Consider the following 22,890-nt stretch of genomic DNA (forward strand, 5'->3'; position numbering starts at 1 on the left):
TTACAAAAGTAAAAGAAATAGATGCTAAATATGTACAGAATAATTTTTAAAAAGAAAAACACAGTAAGGTGCCAAGCAAAGGGTAACAGCAGTAAAGTGAGCAAGAAATATATAAAGTGAGGAAACAGCAAGTAATGGTGGTAATTAAGCAACAACAAACACACACTGAAGAAAAATGTGTGTAGAAAAATGTAGTGTTTCTGATGATGCTTCACTGCTTATTACTGAAACCAGAATATCCACATTTGAACAGCAGGTCGGAGATGAAATAATATTCACACTCAGCGAAACCCACGTCTGAGTGAAACCTTTCAGTAAAGTGGGGATGTAGCTAGTCATTATTTTCATTATCAGTTAATCCACCAGTATTTTTTTTTTCCCAGTTAATCATGTCATAGTTTAAAAACTTTCACTATATCACTAATAGTGAAAAATGTTATGATGGTGGCTCAGTGGTTTGAGCCGTGGCCTCACAGCAGAAAGGTCCTGTGTTTGAATCCAGTAGCTAATCAGAAGATATTGACTTTGTTTTTTGTTTTTTTTCTTGATAAATGACCATCAATGGTTTACCAAAGTTATAGCTTTTCATCTAACTGCAGTTACAGCCAGTCGTTTCAGTATTCAGTGTCAGTGGTGTCTTGACAGCGCACTGGTTGCCAGTTACCTGAAAAGTGTGATGTAGGACTGGTCTGTACAGCAGATCAATTCATCTGTTAAATCAATGATTCATCACATCAGTAGTATTGTAGTCCAACAAGTGGATGGATTTTACTTTGTCATTTCCCGCCTGTCCATGAAAACAGAGCACAGATGAGATATGGCCTCTGTGTGACTAACAGATCTTTCCACGGTGGTCCTTAAGTATATGTGATGTGAATGATATTTCAATTACACTATAAGCTTATCTTCCCTTTTCCAATTGCATCTTATAATAGTCTATTATCCATGGCTTTTCATGGCTGATTATTAAATAGGATTTCAAGGCTCTGCAGGAGTTTGCCAGCAGCAACAAATGAGGCAGAGAATTGAGAATTGATTTCTTATTGAGCAGAGAAAACACCCTCCCTCCTCGTGCCCACTGAGCTAGACTGCACTCTCGGATACACATGACAACTTTATCAGAGGCTTTCATATTTCACTGGGGCTGGTTTTTTTTTCCCATAAGAAACAAAGAAATGGCAACACAGACTTGCCGTCTGTGGGTTTTTGCGATGCAGCACTGAACGCTGGTCTCTGTGGGGAAGAGAGCTAAGCACAGCGGTGTAAGCACAGAGCTTCACTGCTGAATTATGAGTCCCTGAGCCCCAGACCTTTTATCGTAGCCTTTATGACACTCAATATACGCTGACACCCACACGAGCATACATACATTTGTACACACACACACACACACACACACACATAAAACACACAATCAGATATCTGCTGACATAATACTCTACACACAGGCACATATCTCTTTGTATATACTCATTCACTCACACACACGTTTACCAACAAAGTCCCAGGCCTTGCCGTGTCTATGCACTACAACGCAATGATTCAGCTCACTGACCTGCTGTGTAGTGAATAAGGCCCTGAGTGTTAAAACATAAAAGCTACGGAGGAAACACCAGTTGGCGACTGTCTGTAGATTTGTTTTATTAGAGAAGGCCGCACACCTGCTTCCTTCATACATCTACCTCTAACACGAGGATAGCCCCGGTATCATGGATAAGTGGAAAAGTGTTCATTTGCAGCAGAAGGAACAGTGTCAAGATTCAAACCTGTCTCCTAAAATTAGGTTGATATGAGAGCAACTGGCAACAGCCTAAAGGTTTTATAGAAAACATAACATCACCCAGATAAGGACACATCTGTAAATCAGTGTATCTGCAAACCATTCACAAGCTGTTTGATCCTTCCACTGAAGCACAATGGACACTTTCATGGTAATGTTTAGAGAAGCAGATCCACTCTCTCTATAGAACCGAGGGATTGAATGTTTTCTTATTCGCTTTCCTGACTAAAGTTAGATGAGAGGGCTGAAAACAGTATAAAGCTAGAGTACAGCCAGAAGCAAAGGCTGAAAGCAGGAAGCAGGGAGCCACTTCACCCCACCAAGAAACAGTCCAGCTTATTACCTTCTGTAAAAGCACAACTTGTCATTTTTATATTTGGGTTTCTAAGCTAAGCTAACAGGCTTTTTTAGCGTCCAGGTCCTGTGCTAACCCCTCTTCTCTGTCCCAAGCACCTTATGACTTCCTTGCAGTTTAATACACTCTTCCTGAGAGTATTTAGGCTGAAACATGCTTCTCCAGAATGCATGTAAATCCAGGTTCAAAGGGGTCGTCAAGAGACGTCTGCATGGCTGTTCCTTTCATACATGAACACTATATGATGTAAAAGTTGTGTTATATGTATCTTTTTCTCCTCCATTTCAAACCTGCCTCTCAACAGGAGCAGGATTCTTGAAGCTCGGGTAAACACGTGGCACAGGTTCACAGAGACGTTCAGGCAACGTCCGATCCTTTATGGGACTGATGTCTGTTTGTAGCTTTGAGTGGTCAAACACCTCTTGCCTGACAACACACTACTGATGGACAGAGAGAGAGAGTCATTTTGTCCTTTTCTCTCTTTCTAATTCAGGCCACACATTCTGGTTAAGTTTCTATTGATCAGGAAGTCATTTTATGGATGTCTTGTCTAATTACAACAAAGCTTTCTGGACACCTTGTTTAAGGAGACAAAAAAGTTAATGAAACAACTCAGAGAGATGTTTGTTTTCCTCTCAAACTACCCCATGAAACGGAGAACGTCTGTGACCAGGCAGAGGATGCTTCAAAGAGGAGACAGGAAGCATCATTTTAAAGAAGAGATGGGTTTATCATGTAGTGGGTGTCAGTACAACTCAGATACACAAGGCAGCCAGAGCAGGGAAGACATATCTGGATCCTCCATCAATGAAAACTCATGCAGACGACTTGTGTGATTTGCAGCCTGCAGAATATCTGTAATCAATGTTCAGGTAAAATATTTACATTAACAAATATTACATCATTTCTTTTCCACAGGCAAGACCGGCATCAGTCTTAGAGCACAGTGTTTGAAAAAGGCTTTTCTGTAACTCGAACTGAGGCCTCACATCTGTAAACTGTCAGTCACAGAAGATGCTTTAAGGTTGTCTCCTAATGAGGTATTCTGTCTGCGCCATGTTTGCCAGTTCAGATAGTTGAGATTCTTTTCATCCAGTCTTGCCCTGAACTTCAGATTGTCGATGGTCAAATGCAAACATTATCTGACAGATGCTTCTGGAGGAGCTGCCAACAGATCTCTCCTCAGCATTTATCACTGGCTCAGGTTTTACCACTGACATACTAAAATGTCTCTAATCAGAAGAAACTTTTCAGTTCTTAAGTGTTTGAGAATTTGGGAACTTTGTGCCTGACTTTGGGTAATGTGTTGGCGGTATGTATTATGTTTTCACACAAATGTGGGTGTTCTTTTTAGTTTAGGAAATTTTAAAAAATGTTACCAGAAAGCAAAGCAAAATGAACGAAAATCAAATCCACAAAATTACTACCCAGCCAGCATTTCCATGTGGGCCCCATAAGGGTTAAACTTGGGCTGCAAATAAGGGTCCCAAGTGAGTTTGTCCACAGTTTCCATGGTGCCCCCACCTGTGTTTGCCCATATGGGCTTGAAGTTGGTGCTCACAGGCATTTAGCTGGGGCCCAACTGGGTGAGTGACACAAGATCCATTTAGGCCCCACATGTTTGCCAATATGGGCACAAAGTTGGATCACAATGGACCCTTAATGAGGCCCAACTGGGCAATACATCTGAGAGCTATTTGGGTCCTACCTGTGTGTCTAGAAGAGGGATTGGACAGGACTTCAGGTGAGATCCAAAAGGGCTACAATATGGGTTCTAAGTGAGTTTGTCCACAGTTTCCATGGTGGCCCTGCCTGTGTTTTCCCATATGGGCTTGAAGTGGGTTCTGACTGGGATTTAGGTGTGGCCCAATTGGGTGAGTTAAAGGAGACCCATATAGGCCCCATACATATGCCCATGTAAGCTTGAAGTGGGACCCCACTGGGCAATTTATCTGACACCTATTTAGGCCTCACCTATGCATCTTAAAGAGGGATCTGACTGGGCTTTAGGTGGGGCCCAAGTGAGTGACTTTTATGAAACCCATGTAAGCCCCACCTGTGTGTCCCCATCTGGGCTTGAAGTGAGCTTTGACTGGGTTTTAGGTGTGGCTTAAGTGGGTCCGTTCTGTCAGTCCCATGTAGGTACCACCTGTGTGTTCCCATATGGGCTTGAAGAGAGATTTAACTGGGCCTTATTTCAGGCTCAACTGGACTAAAAGTAAAGTGGGTTTGTACACAGTTTCCAAGATTACCCCAACTGTCTCCTTGCCCGGGCTGTCAATTTATGTGGACATCCATGTCTTGGTAGGTTTGCAGTTGTGCCATATGCTTTCCATTTTTAAATGATGGATTAAACAGTGCTCTGGTGTGTTCCTTAGTTTTCATGATGCTGTTTGTTCACTAACATTCTCTAACAAACCTCTGAAGCCACAGAGCAGCTGTATTTATACTGAGATTGAAGTACACACAGGTGGACTCTATTTACTAATTAGGTGACTTCTGAAGGCATTTGGTTGCACTGGATTTTATTCAGGGGTATCAGAGTAAAGGGGGCTGGATACATATGCAGGCCACACTTTTCAGATTTTTATTTATATAAAATCTTTAACACAAAGTATCATTTTTCTTCCACTTCACAATTATGCTCCACTTTGTCTTGGTCTATCACATAAAATCTCAATAAAATACATTTAAGTTAGTACTGTAACATGACAAAATATGGAAAAGTTCAAGGGGTATGAATACTTTTGCAAGGCACTGTACACCAAGCCCTCACAATGTCCACTTAGCCCTCTTACATTGAATGTGGGGCCCAAACAGTCATCCCACGTGGGCTCTCCATGTGGCACTCATGTAACTGAAACTATCTGAGTGCCGTACAGTGTTTCCCAGTTCCAGCCCATGCCCATTTAGCCCATATATATGCCCTATGAGGTCCATGTAGTCCAAACACATGGGCTCCCCATGTGGGGTCCATGTTACTAAAACCATAGGGAACCCCACTGAATTTGCCCAGTTTAAGTCCATGCCCACTCAGTACCCATGTAACCCATGTCTAACCCATGTGGGGCCCACACTGTCATGCTGGCTGAGTACTAGGGGTGTTGCATCCCTCACTCTTTCTCGAGCTCTGTGTTGGCCGGAGCATTATAAACCCTAAACCCCTCCCAAGACCAACCAATTTACAATCAATGCATTAAATGAGATCTCTGAGATATCTTCATAATTAGGTCCCACATTAAACCCACAACACACAAACACAAATCATCATTTCAATAATTCACACATACATGAATCTCCTTCATCATATCATCCATTATATTAATGCCAAACCAAAATCCCCCTACCACTCCGTGGGACCTGGTATGGCCTGCAATTAAGCAGCTGCACAGGTATCTCCTACCACTATATAAGGCAGCCTTCCTCAGCTGCTCTGGTTCAGCCCCCAGGCAAAGAGAGCTGGCGTGTAGTGTGTTTCTTATGTTTTACTCTGAGGGTTGGGTATATGGTGCATGGACATATGTCCAATGTGGTGCGTGCTCTCAGCAGGAAAACAGTGGGGAATTATTTGTTATGAACCATGAATGGGTACAGGGCTAAGCGTCTGTCCTACCATGTGCTATTGCTGAGCAGTGATGCGGTCTTCATCACATATGTATCAGGGCTCCTTGATAAATCTCTGTGGAAACTCAAGAGAAGCTTGCTGAGACCAAAATACAAAACTCATGCACTCATGTTCTACAAAGACCTAACAACTCAAATGTCAGTAATTTGAGTTTAAGGTTAGATAGCATTTGATGTGAAAGTGGGATCCATAAAAGCCCTGTATTTTACATTACATTACATTACACAGGGATCAAGGATTTTTCATCACTTCCCAAAATGCTGACTTTCTAGACATAAGTTTTTCATTGGAGAGAAATAGTAACCTCTCAGAGGCATGAAACGGATTAGTAATAAAATCCTCTCGCAACAAACTGACATCATCAGCTGAGGCGCGCGGCAAAATGGTTCATTATGCAACACGTCAGGTTGATATCTTGATATCTTTACTGATTTTTCTTCCTTTTTCTTTTCTAACAATGGCACAAGATGTTCCTGCTTCAAGCGCAAATGTTTTGCGCTATTGTGTATGTTCATGTGTATGTGTGTGTGGAGGGGAGGGCGGGGGTTCAGGCAGGATAACAGTGCCGGTAATTGTCTCCAAAGTATGTGTGTAGGCCCGTGGCTAAACAGGGTCTATCAAGCAGACGTCCCAGCGATTGTTGTGCAGCACTATTGTTGTTCCATTTCTCATTCCCCTCTCAACAATGGAATCTTCCCTCCGCATTTTGCCACAGCGGTTGTGGGAGCCAACTTATCTCCCATTCATCCACCTGACTGTCCCCGAATGCAAAAACCCTTTTAGCTTCATTCTGTTTGGCTCCTTCGGGAAAATTAATGACTGAAAGCATAATGTTCTCAGAGCAACAAGACTGATTTAATGCCTCACCTCAGAATACCTTGGCATGCATATGTCTCTCTTACCCTCCACCCTACGCTCTCTCCTGCCTCCCCCCACATACCTCCCTCATGGGGCCTAGACTTAGTGTTTGTACAATACAGAGGGCTTGAACTCAGAGCCCTGGTAAATGCTCCATGAGAAAAGATCAATTTTTCATGAATGAGTCCCTTGTGTTTTAAGAGGCAGGCAGCAGCGGGTGGAGTGGTCTGCCTTCAGCAGCCCATTAACAAAAGAAACACTGATATCCCGCAAGACAACACAATGCAAATCCATGAGGATTTCATTTCTGGTGGATCTGAAATAATTTTCCTTTTAAAGCTACAGAAAGTAAGTCTGAGGAAAAACATCTTGGTAAATATTCCTAGGTCTCCGTCTCTACGAGCCCTATGGTGGTTCAGAGCTTTTTATCTGCTGTAACAGTGAAGCTGTGAAAACCACCAAGTTAGAGTCTGACATATTTTCATATATTTTAGGATTTAAAGGTTAATTTAAAGGTTACTTCAGCACTGAATCAATTACATAGCTGCGACACAGTTTTTTTGTTTTTTTGGCTTGCATTTGCGGCCACGCCTCAGTCAGAGAAGTCACAGCAGGTGCTCAGGCTGCAGTATGTGGTTGAAAACACCAAAACACCTGCCACAAATCCAACAAGCTCAGTGTCCCACTGTTCTACCAAAGGTCAGCCAAACAGAAAGTCTGTATTGGGATTTTTAAATAGCTAGCTTAAATAACTAGCTTGTTCAGCAAGCCGAGGTGTAAGAAATGAGACATGTCATGCTTGTAAATAATGTGACATCCGTTAAAAAGCTGGTGTGTCTGCACTTTTCACTGAATGGCTCTGTTGTGCTGGACTGCAGGCTGTTGTCTGGCTCTTAGTGTCACCTCCATCCCAATATTAACAATGGTTACTGTCAATAACCTAAGCCACATATTATATATCATGATCATATATATAATAATCATATATATATATATATTTATATATATATATATATTTTTTTTCCTTTTACAAAGCCAGAAAATGAATAGTGAATCTCTTCCTACTGGTCTCATCATCCACAGATACAGTATCTGTAAAAGAAACGTGCCATTTCATTTCAGTGGGACTTTATTATTCTGCTTCTTTTATTCTTTTTTTTTTTTTTTTTTTTTTTTTTTTTTTTTTTTTGAGTGGTAAATTTAAGGTAAGTGACCTGATACAGTCACACCATTGTCTGTTTTTATGTACACAAAAACTTCACTGATGTTTTGGCTGAAATGTCAGTGAGTAGATAATGAAGTGTAAAGTATTCACCTATGTTTGTACCAAGCAGTGCAACTGGTAGCAAAACCCAAGTCTCATCATCCCACTTCTTTCAGTGAGTGAACTGTGTGAAGTATCGTTGTGGACACTTTAATAGACTTTTCAAGAGGGTCTTTTTAGTATTAATTTCACAGTTGCATAGCTACAAGAGGATTTAATTTGTTCGGGCCAAACATGGTCTGTGTGACTCTTTGACTCACAGCGTGAGATTGGAGAAAGTCCAGTTTGGTGGCTACACAGCTAATTGTCTGTGAAATACAGCGTGCCTATTTCAAGCCAAATGATATTTCTCCCTTTTCATCAGCTGCAATTTCAAAGCAATGAGGTCGCTGAGTGGCGCTGAAACCAATGAAGCATTAAAAACCAATACATTTTTGTATTGTTAAGCACATGCTCTTATGCTCCAAGTTCCATGGGTCCTCTGACAATACATATATTTAGCGTGTCGTGTGCCACGCTGGTTAGAAGCACGTCCTCAGCACGCATGCTGCATATCAAGACATTGATAGAACTTCTTCGAGGACCCAGAGCACGATTTGTCTCAGGGTTGGCCGCTGCAACCGAGTCTTTTTTTAAATATCACTCACTGGAGCCGAACAGGGAGAAAGAGCAATCACCCAGCTGATTGGATTAGTGAACACGGGACAGATAACGTGTCGGTCGGCTGATTGAGAGAAAGCGGAATGTGGGCCAGGACCTGCTACTGCGGATCACATTAATTGTGCTTTAAGTCTACTGGCCTGCGGCTTAGCTAACACTTCTTCCCAGGAACGCAATTAATATGAAATGTCTACTTGTTGCCCACCACATCCCTCTGTGCTCGTGACTGCACACACACACACAGACACGAGCTCTCCCTCACACACATGCCCGTATGTTGCAGCTCTGGGGGTGATTAGTGACTATGTTAGCTGCCTCCCAATGAGTTTTAGCATAGTCCATGTAGTACTTGAGCACACGGGTCCTGAGGGAACAGCATTAATCAAACGCTCATTGCTGATGGCCATCTTGTTAAAGTCTCTTATATCGTAATTGCACAGGACCACGGTAATGCTTGTTGTGGTGATGCACCTTAGTTCAACAACCCTCCAACTGATGAAACAGTTGGAGTGATTTACATTGAGTTTGAACTGACGGGCTTCACAGAACATCTCTGGACAGAGAACTGGTCTAGAACAACAAATTGAAAAGAGCTTCAAGAAGGTTGATTTTTTTTCTTTGTACAACATTAGTGTCTTCCAGCAGTAATAAGTGTGTGTGTGTGTGTGTGTGTGTGTGATTGACTCGGAGCAGAGTGCTGAAGAGGGATCAGTATCTCCTCGACAGGCCTCTCACCTGAGGTACACACTGGTTGTGGACAGTACAGAGAGAAAGAGTTGCAGAAATTGGGCACCAGGGAGTTCTCAACCTATTAAGGGTGTGGTTGACTGATCAGTCAAGAACTATGCTTTAAATAGCTGCTGTTGTCCAAGACATGGATTTAAAAACAAAGTGACATGGTCAAAGAGTTTTAGTTTATGAGTTGGTGAGTTATTATCTAAAGAGAAATCTTTGTCTTTTCCCTCTCACTCCGAATTTCTGCCTTGTACATCAAGTTGGCTTCTATAACTCATGTCCATGAAACAGTAGATGGTGATGTGCTCCTCAAACAAGGAGAGCTGGATTTCTGGGTTTGGTTGAGACTTTCCTTATTTAATTGAAGGGTGAAAGGACAGAGGGGGGTGTGTACTGTACAGTGTCTGTTGTGCTGACTATAATTCCCTTTAAGACAAATTTGTAATTTGCAGCTTAATGGAAAAAAAAAACATTACCTCAGTTTTTGTGCTGTTTAAATTCAAATGAATGGTTTAACATTTCTGGGAAACAGGCATATTTGTTTTCTTGCTAGGAGAGAAGACTGAAATCACACAGCATGGAGAATGAACACAGGGGGAAATTTTAAAAAGAAAAAGAAAAAATCCACCTAGCAGCTCCTCCAATTAACATGATGTATATCGTTTCTTGAACTTGTACAATAACCAAAGTGTAAAAGCCACAGTTTATGGTTTTATGGAGCTTTATGTGTTGGGCTGTTTCTTGGCTGGAAGCAGTGACTTCCTGGAGTCCTGTAATCACAGTGAAGTGACCATTGCTCTCATGCTATGCTAAGCTAACCGACTGCTGGATGTATCTCCATAAAGGATTAGCTTGACATTTTGGGAAAATATGCTTATTTGCTTTCCAGCCTATCTAATCTAGATAGCTGGCTACTCACCCACAATGCAACATTTATTCGAGTAGGTTTGAATATGGCGAGATAGTTTGTATCCGAACAGTTTGCAAAGAGTTGCTTCTTTAAACACTTTTCCTGGACTTTAAATACCATCCATTTATAGACGCTGACCGGCTGCCCTTTCCACCCTTGTCTTCACCTTCATCTCTCCCTCTTCTCATTCTTGCTCATTAAAACCTTTCCCATTGCACTGGTTCCTCCCCATTAGTTCTCACGCTGGCCTCTGTAACTTTCTCAACTCTAACTCTGAGTTCTTCCTTTCCCCCTCCTTGTCACTTCGTTTTTTGATCCTTGTTTCTCCCTAACTGTCTCCTGTATTACCCTCCTTTCACAGGAGACTCACACATCCTCCTGTACCAGTTTTAATTCTTCTTGATCTCGGGGCTGTCTCCCTCTAATTCTCAGGCAGCCTTCAGTGCCTGCAGGACAGATTCACACGAACGTCGTTTCACACTGAAGCTGAATTCTGTCAGCTTTTTGGATCTTGTAATGTAATATTTGTGCTGCAGTGCATCTTCCTTTTTCATGAAAACGTCTGTTCTCCACGTCGGCCCCCGGGCACTTAATGATGTAGTCGGTAACAAAATAAAAATGGGATTTGCAGCATGTTGTAGCATGTTATTTAAAAGAAATAACACTTTAAAAAAATCTAAATGAAATGCCCACATCATTACATTTTAAAACCATATTTTTGAGAGGATTGAAAGGTTGAGAGAGAAATGAGAGGTTTATAACGCTAAAGTTAAGCAAAGGTTTTTAAAGTGAGGATAAAGAATGGTTGGACGGAAGGAGGGATGGATGGATGCGCCTGGTGATTTTCCAGTGTTTAAAAAAGCATTGCACTGTTAAAGATTCAGGGCAGTGATACTGAGAGAAAGGTTGTTACATATTCTGTTTCAGAGCTGTGTTCGATAACGAAGTGAAGACTGCAATTTGTCTCTATGCACATGCATACTCCAGTGCGTATTAATGACTGCTCTCCACGTTACAGCGCGCTGTAAGAAAATATATTTCGAGATAAAAATCTGAGATGGAAGTTTAACTGTAACAAAGAGTTGCTCGTCCTGTGAGTGCGAGCCGCTCTGTCACTCTCTTTGTGGTCGAGGCTTCCTTCTGATGCCACACTACGCTGGTCACACTGACACAAACAGCTACTGAAAGCTCCCTCACAAGTGCAGCAAGCCCATCAGATGGTCTCAAGTGAGACAATTATAAGTCCTCTCCAAAATTTGCCGCCTGTCCGACAGTATACCGCGTCAACCCTCGGACAGCTATGATTGTGCATCGCACCCATAAACACGCCTTGCGTCGCTGAATAACTAACTATCTGATGTGAGATGACATTTTTTTAGATAAGAACAAATGGGGTCCTGCCCCGCTTTTCATTCGTCCTCGGTCCTCTCACTAAGCTGTTTAAAGTGTTAAGAGGTTATTTCCAATGGGTGCAATGCGCTTTCAATGGGAGTGGTGAAAAGGTTAATGAATTCAACACTGTAAGCCACGACTCCCCTTACAGTGGGCACAGCGAGAGGTGGCGGGTTGCACAGGGCTCCAGCAGCATGCTGATGAAGGCACAGCAGTAAAAGGAGAGTGTCGCTGCCCCCTGAAGGTGGAGATCAGCAGGTGCAAGACTCATGCGAGGGGCAGGGGAGAGGGAGGCTGGGGAAATGTAAGATTCATTTAACAAATTGTCTTTAATTAGATGATCTCGCTAGAATTCCTGACTGTGAGGCTTTTTTTTTTTTTTTGGATGAGAAATAGATTGAAAAGAATGAAAAGTATTTGTGAATCAGAACTTGCTTATTTGCAGTTTTACATGTATGTTCACGGTTTTCTGGTGATGATTTTATTAGTCACTCAACAGAAATCTGTTCAATGACAATTTTCATATTCTGTTAGCATCATTTTAAGTATTTTAACAAGTGAAAACACGAGAAATGTGTTAATTCTAGCTTCTGAAATATAAGACTAAGGCTGCTTTTATCCATTTCAGATCAAAATGAAAGCATCTTTTTGGGGTTTTGGACTAGATTTTGGATCAAATAAAAGAAGTCATTTCAAGACATTACTTTTGGCTACAGAAACCACTTCTGTTCATTGATTATTGGAGGTTTTTTGGCATTAAAAAAAATCGAATAATCATAATTTCAACCTTTTTTGCAACATTGCCGGATGGTAGCACTGGGTAGCATTAGAAAACAGGCAGAGTGAACACTACTGCATTGTAAGATCACACTCCACCCTCTGCCTAGTAATCTTGTCAGTAAGCAGCAGCACATGCAAATTCACCAACAAGCAGGAGAAGATAAAGAGGGGAGGCAAGGCTGGGGGAGGGAGGGGGGGGAGGGAGGGAGGGAGGGAGGGGGGGGGGCTTAAATTTGCCACTGTGTTTCTGTGCGCACAAATGGGTGTGCGTGTGTGAGAGAGAAAGAGAGAGAAGGGGAGGGAGGGAGGGCAGGGAGGATTTGTGTGTGTCTGTGTATTCCTCTGTCTCAGTATCTGAGCTGCATCTCACACTGCATCTCAACAACTTGACAGAGGGCGTCAGCAGCAGGGGACCTGAACCAGTGACCAGAAACAATCCCCAGGCAGGCTGTGTATTTCTGCTTTCCCTCTTCACATCCCTCCATCCATCCCTCCTCCCTTCCCTCCTTGTAAATCAAAGCCACATGCAGCACAGCGCGCAGCTCCAGAGTCGGCCAGTGGTACATCAGGTGGAAGAAAATCCAATCTATTTGACTGGGGTATTATTTGCATAGTGTACACAGTGGCTATTATGACTATGATTAAAACAATCATTCCAAATCTGCTCTCACGGAAAGACAGCAGAGCAGAAACCACATTACTGCTGTGATTGGCTGCAGATAACTTTAGCCATGCGTGACACCAAGAAAAAACCCCTTTGGAGGCGTAGGCTTTTGCTCTGCATCCCATGAGGCCGTATCATTCATTTTGCGATGAGGTGTGTGCTTTGGCATTTAGAGTCATGGGCCAGCAGCTTTGTGTTTACTCAGTAGTTATGAAGTCTATGGAATTGACGCAGGGGCCAGCTCTGTGTTTTTCTACTCCCCGTGCAGTTACCCCCTTCTGCACTTAAAATGACAAGCGGCGCGTATGTGGCCCTGCGACTTCTAGCGGGAAGGCGTCCAGTCAACACTGGGAGACGGAGTGAGGGAGCAGCCGGGGTGGATGCACCATCCTTTATTTATGGAGCTGGAAGCAGCCATGACTGACAACCTGGGATAACAGAGAGGTCCATCTCTCTCAGCCCCTCCCCACCACCAAAAGCCTCAGGCTGTCTCACACCCAGGACGCTGTCACAAACACACACCCACGCAAACATCAGCACCGTCGGGTGAAAACCTCCTATCTCCAAAAATGTCACCTTGTCAGGATTGCTCTGTGCTTGACAACCCTTCTGATTTTATCTGGAGAAAGGTAGAGTCTCACAAACTTGTAGACGAGCAGGTAAAACTTTAACACCACAACGCTGTAAATAATCATATCTGGAGATACGAGGTTTTCATGTGACAACCGTGACATGTTGACCTGAGTGTGGAGAAACCCCAGCACCTTCACTGACATGCAGACACATTTAAAAAAAAGACGAGAGGACTGAATATGAAAGTGACAGACTCATGAGCGGACTTACACACATGTTTTGAATCACATCCTGACACGCTTTCATCCTGTAAGGAGTCTTATTCTGTGTAGCTGTTTTCAACATATTTCTCTTGTGCTGTTCTGTTGCACATTGCTTGACTTTTGTGTGTGTGTGTGTTGAATCATTGTCCACACTCACTGCCTGCCCCCGCTGAAGCTATGAAAGAGCACATGAAAGCCTCTGCTCCAACAGCACTCCATAAATATTGCACCACACCAACATGTTTGGCCAATTTACACTTTTCCCTTTGTCTGACAGCTCCATCAACAAGCAACTAGGTGGTTTCCATTCACATAAATAAAATATCAGGAGAAACGATGTGTGTGTGTGTGTATTTTTAAGTTTCTCTCCATATGATACACCGCATGGTTGTGTTGGACTACAGAGAAGCGAGTGACAGCTCTCACATAACTTTGATTTTATCTGTTCTAGCATACAAGAGTGCATTTTATTCCACGGGAGACAGTAGCACTGGTCTTTTTTTTTTTCTTTTTTCTCGTCACAAAGCTATATATAAACTTCAAAGCAATAGAGAGCGACACATAATATCATGGAAATAAAATGCAGAGTCTCCTTTCAGGACTGGCGCTTTGCCGCAGAATGTTTAAAATTTAAAGATGCTTGTCGCAGTCTTTACAAAGTGCCTGACAAATTATTAGCAGCAACTGTGAGAACATGAAATGCCTCCCCAGATCGAATGCTTTTAATAGCGTGGAGAGATGGTACGTTGGTGAAGTGTTAGCTTTGCTGGCGAGAGATCACTTCACAGAGCTTCCACCGGTCTGACAGCCAGGGAGAGCCATGTAATAAGTGTCTTAACAGCTGAAACACCTAGCAACGAGATGACAGCGCTTTTATACATCATGTTCGCTGATCGATAAAGGAAGAAGGCTGACACCTTCTTAAGAGCACCACTTGTCCTGAGACTTTGAAAAGAGTCTGAGAAACGTGGAGGGATAGACTGAAGGGGGCTCAGAGGTTCAACAATAGGATTAAAAGCGTTGTTCTTGAGGTCAAAGCCAAACTCGATTAGCAGTTCACTCAGGCCTGCAACATGCTGAAGATCACTGTGTTTGGGAGCAGCGCCCGATTCAGAGACGCGCCAGATTCAGCTTCGCCCCGAAGCAAAGATGATTTTTTTTTTAGTGAGCAAACTTCCTTTCATCTGCTCGGGTTGCGGGTTGTAGAGCGATTTGAGTTTTACTGTCAAGACACTGAGCAGAGGCTTGGAGCTGGGGAGAGAGAGACAGAGACGGTTACAGTGATGCATGCTGGATGTTAGCTTCAGCATGGCTCTGTGCTCAAGGAGATGGGAGAGAGAGTCAGTGTTGGATATACATGATAGTGATACATGATTAAATGATCACGTTTGTCAGGGTTGGATTCAGAGTTTGATTCAATATTACCAACATAAACAAATACAGCAATGTTGATGGACACAAGATTCACATTCGTACTTACAATAATTTGTGTGTGTGTGTGTGTGTGTGTGTGTGTGTGTGTACTCTGAGCAGGGATCTTAGGTTTTACAGATATGTACTTTTGTAAATGAAACACTGGCAGCTTAAAGGCTGCACTGGGACACTTTGGCGCCTCCACATGGCAGCAACAGGTAACTGCTTGGCTTCAGAGCCCAGAGATCATGAATTGTTAACTCCTCGCTCTCCTCAGCTCTACACTTCTTTACCAGAACATCATGAGAGTCAGTGAGGATGTAATGATAAATCTCTCAGGATCTATGAGTATCCTAAATAACATGACATGAGAGTTTGTGACATGTATATGATGAATATATATGCCACCACCTGTCACATAAGCAAATGTCCACATGGAGGTCACATGATGGCAGCCAGCTTCATTTTGTGAGATGTGGTTGAAAGCTCACAAAGATGGGCATAAATATTCATTCTTGACTTTGGAATCAGAAAACTGAAATAATAATAGTAAGAAGAAGAAGAGGAAGAAGAACTCAAGGTCTAATTACTATTGGAGTAGCTGGCTTTTACTTTGTTGTCATGGAGAAGATTAAGTTGCTATCATATGACCAAAGATGAGTTAAGGTCATCCCTGTATGAGCTGCCAATGCTATCACACAACCAAACTTAGGTCATGTGAGGACATCTGAGCTATCTCCATGACAACTGAGAATACTCCATCAGCTGACAAAGACCACTAGATGAGATTGACAGTTGCTGTTTCCAAGGTAATGGTGGTAGTAGTATATGATGTGATCTTGCATACAGTGGTTTCATATGGTACAGTAAAGTGTATAAAGCCCTTTGAGACCTGTGTGATAGGAGTCACTTAAATAAACTCGATTTTATCCCAGTCACAGGATTTTCACATTAAGTTGGAGGAGCGTCAGGAGGTGGCTCAGATTTCTGTCCTGATTATCTTGAGGCAGAGCAGTGAACAAGTACTGATGAATGTCTGGCAGGCAGTGGCTCACTGTGGAGGTCGTGCCGTTTGGTCCCAAAGGGGACGGTGTACTGTGTAGCTTTCATTTTAGCATATGTTTGTTGTGTTTATCTATGTGAGAGAGAGAGTGAAAGTGAGTGTGTGTGTGTGTGTGTGTGTGTGTGTGTGTGTGTGTGTGTGTGGCCAGACGGGACGAGCGCAGCCTCAGGACCCATAGAAGGAGTGGGCTTATTGAGGATCTATTCTTTCCCACACTCTTGTGCTCTGACCCAGGCCAGGCCCGCTCTGATTTCCCTGGAGTGAAGCTGCAGTAGCTCAGATATTCTCCAGCAAACTTTATCTCTCCAGCAAAGTTAATGGTCAAAAATCAAGACGTGTTGGCTCAGCTGATCACTCAAAGGAAGCTGAGCGGGCCCCCGACCAATCGATAACCCACTCAGCATTACCACGTTAGCATTCATCAACAGACAGGCGGGGGATAAATGTGCTGCCTTTATTTAGAATGAGTGCAAAATATTGTAGTGCATTATGTCATCAATCAGTGTTGCGCCTTTTATCAGCCTGAGAAATGATTCATAACATTGTGATACTGTTTGGTTTTAAAAATTAATTAAATAAGGAAATCAGTTTAAAGCCAAAAAAGGAAATTCAAAATAGACTGAGAAAAAAAAATGTGCAAATCTGTGCTCTGGGTTTACAGATCTGAGAGCACGGGTCAAATCTGTGCCCACACATTTGCAAACAACTTCTTTCTTCAGGTTCTGAAGTGAAAAACACAATAAATACAATGTTACACAATGAAAGCCGTGAGCTGTCCAGTGCAAAGCAATATATAGCATTAAATCTACACTTCAGCCTGAAGAAACTGGAGTTACCAAGAGCACGGTTTATAAACCCTGTGCAAGGATTCATAAACCGAGAGTACAGATTTACACTCAGAACCTTGGGTGGGCTCCTTAGATCTGTGATAGTACACAAAGTTTGTTGTATCACTTGAACTGACTATTCACTAAAAGCTGCCCTCAGTGACTGTTTCTTTTCCTGTCAAACATCCCGTTCTGACTCTGCAGTCCACAGAGGGGGCAGGGGCAGATCTGAAACAATGGCTCCTTGATTACAGATGGAGGCAGATGGAGGCCTCTCTTTTCTACTGCTGAACTGGTCGACTGAAATCTCAATTTTCATCAGCAGATTTTATCCCCTTTAGGTAGCTAGCTATGAGCTAGCAATATTAGCTCCATGAGCTGGTTTAAAGCACAATCTATCATGCTGAAAGGCACATATCCAAGGCAAAAAGTCAGTCTCCTCACCAGCTGATGATCCATGTAGAGGACATGGATATCTAAAAAAAAATGACACTCTTCTTGTACAGCAGTGTACAGCTAGACCCAGTATTAGCCTTTTGTGTTAGTATTAGCCTGCAGTGCACAACAGAACTGAGTATCCCCCTGGTCAATATCACTAAAATGTAAAGTAATTCATTACAAATCTTTTCCATTAAATACAATTTTATGTGTTATGTGGTAACTCACTTGAAAAACTCTAATGTTTTGACCAATCAAACTGTAATGAAATGTCAAAGAGCCAACTGCAACAAAAGTCAGTACACCCCGCATTAGTGAGACTCTCTTCTTTTATTGTTTTAATCTTTTGTGTGTCTGTTTTTATTTTTGATGACAGATCCTCCTGGGATCTTTTGCAGGGATCTTACCATCCTCTTGAAAATACTCCCGAGGTGGTCCTGACATACTCAGCCAGGTCACAGTTTTCATGTATTTCTTCTCTAGAAACTCTGTGATTGAGTGTTTGAGGTCATTGTTATGCAGGAAATTCCTCTCCTGCCAAGCTTCTTGAGACTGGGAGTCATCTGTTCGTTCAGTATTTGCGCATTCAAACCTACATTTGTCGTGCCATCTATAAATGTCATCTCAGTACGCTCCCACCTCCATGTTTCACAGCCAGCACTATGCAGTCATTGTGGTGGTCCTGGCCAGCTCCATGTCAAACTTGCTGGACCACATCTGATCCAGACAAATTTATTTTGGTTTCATTTGGTTCTTCCTGCACCTCCTAACTCACCAGGCAGCTCCTTACCACGTGGATCAGGCCAAAACTGAGAAAGCTGTGGTTATTATTTTGTAACCTTGTTGATGTTGTAGGAGGTCGGCAGAAGGTCCTTATCAGAGATATTTCAGGTTCTGACAGTGACCACATTAACCTTCCACTTGGCAAGAAGAAAACCAGAAATGTCAATATAAAAGTGGCACATGGCTGCAAACATTGATCACTGGCAGTTACATCCATATATAGTTAGCCTAGCTTTCTAGCCAATACTCATGAATGTAGCAAAGGCTATTTTGCACAGCTTCCTCGCTTCCTGTCTCGTGTCTCATGGGTGCTCCTAACAGCTGGATGTTGTAGAAGGAGAGACAGCTTAGATGGCTGACTGTTGAACAGTCAATAGCGACTGTGTGGGCTTGTTGAAAACAGAGTAAAATGTCTTAGTGTTCACATCCTGCACAGGATTATGCTTTTGTCCGTAGGTCACTGCATGGGAAACGCCCACCCAGAGGTTTTTGCAGCTGAGACACTGTTTCCATAAATATGTCCAAAAACAGTTCTTATCCTCCTATGAAAAAATGGAAAAATATGCACAACAGCTGCAGAATCATAATTTATCATTCCTGCCACAAAAAGTGACAGGAATGTGAAATTTCAGTTTGACTTTTGTTTGAGATTGTTTCCTAGTTGCTCTGTTGACTTAAGTATTAAAAAGTTTAGCAATCACAACTCATCACTTTACACCTCGGTCGACAGAGTCATGAGATGCTGCAGGAATCTATTCCCCCCTCTGTCATCTGGTCTGCAGCTGCTGCGAACAGCTGTGGTCAAATTTTCTCATGGGCATCATTTAATTGTTATCATGCTAATCCCCTTCTCCCTGAGGAGCGAGCGAGTTTTTCTACGATAACAATTAATTTGTTGCTCCCTGCAACAAAGTCACTTCAGTGTCCTCAAGTGCCAGCTGAGTCTTCACTGCAGAATAGGAACCGTTTTGTTTTTAATTTAGATGCCGTGTGACCGGTCAGCTGCAGAAACGCTGGTAGTAAACCGCAGGTTTCATCTCGAGGGTTAAGAGACGGCAGCTGGAAACAGATGGTTCACGTTATGTCCGTTCCGAGAAACATAAATTTTATGTTTTGCCAGAAAACTGGAATTTAAAAACAAACCAGAAAGCACTAAGTTCTATCAAAATCCATTTTATTTGCAATTTAAAAAAAAAATTAAATGAATAAAAATTTGATAATAAATAAACCACATAAATAACAGTTAACAAAAAATAAAGGAGTGTGCTTTTCAACAATGACCTTCTTATACAGACTTGCTGCTATAGTACTGTACCTATATTTACATTATCTATCTCTTCCTCCCCTAACTTCTCTTCTTCACTCGGTTCTCTCCCCTCTCTGCCTCCCAGCTGTTAATCGTCTCCCTTCCACCGCTCCTCTCTCGCTGTCATTTCCCAATCCTCTCCGGTGCAGGAGTTCAGTGAACGTTCTGCTCTCAGCATTCTTGGCCCTGTGTGTTACACTCTGCACTCCGCGATCTGTGGGACTCCAGTCCAGATAACTTTCCCCTTCAGTCAGGCCTCCTCTCTGTTGCACTTTCACTCTGCCTTTCTCATTCTGTCGATGCACTCTTTCTTACGGCCATCCTCTTTGTTTATCCTGAAAAAGATTGAGGAAGAAAAACTGCGATTAGGCCAGAGGACTAATAGAAAACATCTGGAGGATTGTGCAATGAGTGAGTGATGGAATTTGTTGAGACAATTTTTTTTTGTAATAAAACCCTTTTTTTATTTACAGAAGCATTTGTGACTCATTAACTTTGTGCTTTTTTGCAAAGTGAAATAGGAGGTCTTGCCGATCCGGGTATTGACTCTTCTGAAGTTTCATCTTGGGGCCATATCAAACATTTTTAAGTGGTGTGATTTTCTGCCCCGACTCTCTGTGAAAGCCTTGTAAAATCCAACTGGTGCTGGAGGACTCAGTCAGTAAATGTTGTATTTGTGTGCAGATTTAAGCTCAGACGGACTGATGCAGGAGCTGATGTGCACCTTTTTAAATGGTGCTTCAGTTTAGCAATTAATTAGCATAAGAGAACTTCTACTGTTTAGCTGAATGTGTGGTTATTGTGTCGGCTAAGCTGTGATATTGTTTGTGTGGATTTATTTGTATGATGTAACTTACCTTTGCCAGCATCTAAAAAAAGCCTTGGCCATCTTTCCTACAGTGTTCATGCAGAGTTTTTGTGTGGAGTTGTCTGCCTCAGTCACTGTTACACTGAGAGGAACAAGAAATCAAAGTTAACACAACAACATTATTGAGGCTGTAAATGTTAGAAAGTTCAAGATATTCAAACTTTTGTTTTTAAACTTACATTAATTCAGTTTTATCGCATCCAGGCCGCTTTTCAAAGACTTCGAAGTCTGTTATGTTGGCTCTGATGAACACTGTGTTGATACATAAGCAACGTCCAGGAAAATCATGAGCTGCAGGGAAAAGCAGGGAGAGCAGTCAAGATGTGCAGCCTCAGCAACAGGATTGAGTAAGAGTTTTACCTCCGAAACAACATCATTTAAACTGGAGTCATGCTGTAAAAACAATGCAAATCTAAATTCTTATGTTTCATTACTGTATCGCACATCATGCAATCCTGTGATCGAAAAGCCACTGCAACCATTATTAACTGTACTTTAACTCACCTTGATAGACCTGTATGTAAACTGCTGCCACCACAACGAGCAGGAAAGCGCAGCTTTTCTGTGACAAGGCCATTTTTGCTGTTGAGATAAAAGACGTGCACAGATCCTTGGGAGCAGAAAGAGGAGAGCTCAAGCAGGCTTTTAAGATCCTACTGCGGTGAAGGAGTGAGGAGAGAGCAGCTGCTGCGAGCCTTTTATAGTGCAGCCAGGGCGAGTGCTGAGTGGGTTTTCCCCTGCCTGTTCCCGTTAGGCCAAACCTTGAATACTCTGGAATTTCCACACATACACTCTGGAGACCGACTCTGGAATGTGCCCAGCGTGTGTTTCACACACAGAAGGCTGACGAAGGTAAAGAGTAAATGATGCTGTTTGTAAAATGTAATTCTAATGGGATTAGTCAGAGTATGTAAAGCATAAGAGAGATGCTGGACTACATACTGAGGTGATGAATACTCGGTGCCACGCTTTGCCCAGGCATGTCCTGACAAACCAGATCCTGGGTCAAGCATGGGCGGCGTTGCACCATTCTGACTTAAGGCTCTTGCTGGGAAGTGATTATGCCAAGTTTAGTTTTATCAAGCCAGACGGCATGGGAGGTTTGCTTTAAAGAAAACTTTCACTTTGGTTTTGCAATAGTGCGCTGCATTGTGCAATGTTGATTTAAAAGCTAAGAGTGTCTTATATCAAACAAGCACGAAGAAGTCATTTACTCTGTAGATGAAAAATCATATGTGTATTATGAAGAGTGAATACTGCACATGAATTATTTCTCAGTTTGTCATGTCTGAACTCACAGAGGGACCACTTTCACTTTCTGACATCTGTGTTCATCAGCATTCCTCATATCTGCTGCAGTTACTGGCAATCACAACGCATGAGCCACACTGAGCCGTCATCAGGGGAGATGATCTGTCTAACATGGGAAGCAGGCCAGCAGACAGAAGACCAGCACCTGCTTTATGAGACTGAAATACTTCAGCCGTGGTTTGATTTACACTTTACGCTCAGCTCCTGTTCACAAGTATTCACAAGTCTGTGTGCATAGTGTAAACATGTTGTGGCAAGTATCATCCCATTCACAACTTAACTCGCAGTGTGTGAAGAGTTTATTTTCCCATAACCCACAAAGCAAATTAATATCACAACACATAACCGTCTGTCACTCACTCACTCTGTGTTGCCACAGAAGATATTAAGAAGATGCCACATGACAAAAGTACTGCACTTTAAATGTGAAGAAACCAAAGCATCTACATACTGAGTTTCAACTGCAAGAACTTACTTAACATGATAGAGAAAAACCTTTTAGCTTACTTTACTCAGTAAGCATCAGGGTTTGTTTGTTTTTTTTTTACATGTTTGTTCGTGTTTGAAAGGAAACCAAAAGCTATCAAAACACACACAGCACGATGACTAACGTAAAGTAAAAATAAATAAAAATATATCCATAATCTCCACTGGACTCATATCACTGTAGAAGATCACAGAGCACAACAAGAAGTCAGTACAGCATGAGCCAGGCACCATTTTGGAACTGCAGAGAGACACTGTGAGAGCAGTCGGGGACATGAACAATCAATTATAGAAATTGACAGATGTTGTCATTACTTTAAGCCAGTCATTAGAAGAACTGGTTTTAAAAAAGAAAAAAAGAATTTTGTGTCTGCTTCAGGGTCCGGGTCCACTGGGAGGTAGGGCACCTGTCGCAGTGGTATGTGTGCAGGAGGTGAGTCACGTGCCAGCACAGTCTGGCAAACCCTTTTAGGCTGGTACAAAAACAGGACACTGGGCCCGTCAAGGCAGAGCCACCAGCTCTTTAACTGGCCTGT

General features: G+C 42.4%; 1 protein-coding gene across 1 annotated transcript; it reads right to left on the reverse strand.

Moving 5' to 3' along the window:
• Positions 1-19,540: 19,540 nt before the first annotated feature.
• cxcl18b (chemokine (C-X-C motif) ligand 18b) lies at positions 19,541-21,302 on the reverse strand. Its single transcript, XM_041035255.1, has 4 exons — positions 21,062-21,302; positions 20,737-20,848; positions 20,547-20,639; positions 19,541-20,024 (listed from the first exon to the last, which is right to left on the reverse strand). Exons 1-4 carry the CDS (start codon positions 21,132-21,134, stop codon positions 19,964-19,966), a joined length of 339 nt encoding a protein of 112 aa, XP_040891189.1. The 5' UTR covers positions 21,135-21,302; the 3' UTR covers positions 19,541-19,963.
• Between the last annotated feature and the right edge of the window lie 1,588 nt (positions 21,303-22,890).

The sequence above is a fragment of the Toxotes jaculatrix genome, chromosome 4 (genome assembly GCF_017976425.1).
Source record: "Toxotes jaculatrix isolate fToxJac2 chromosome 4, fToxJac2.pri, whole genome shotgun sequence".
Taxonomy (NCBI): domain Eukaryota; kingdom Metazoa; phylum Chordata; class Actinopteri; family Toxotidae; genus Toxotes; species Toxotes jaculatrix.

Bases quoted from the DNA above. Each gene is read 5' to 3' on its own strand.
- cxcl18b (XM_041035255.1), bottom strand. From the start codon at position 21,134: ATGGCCTTGTCACAGAAAAGCTGCGCTTTCCTGCTCGTTGTGGTGGCA. The intron at 20,640-20,736 runs GTAAGTTTAAAA...TGTTCCTCTCAG, and splicing joins TGCGATAAAACTGAATTAAT to TGTAACAGTGACTGAGGCAG. The intron at 20,025-20,546 runs GTAAGTTACATC...AATCTTTTTCAG, and splicing joins TTTTTTAGATGCTGGCAAAG to GATAAACAAAGAGGATGGCC.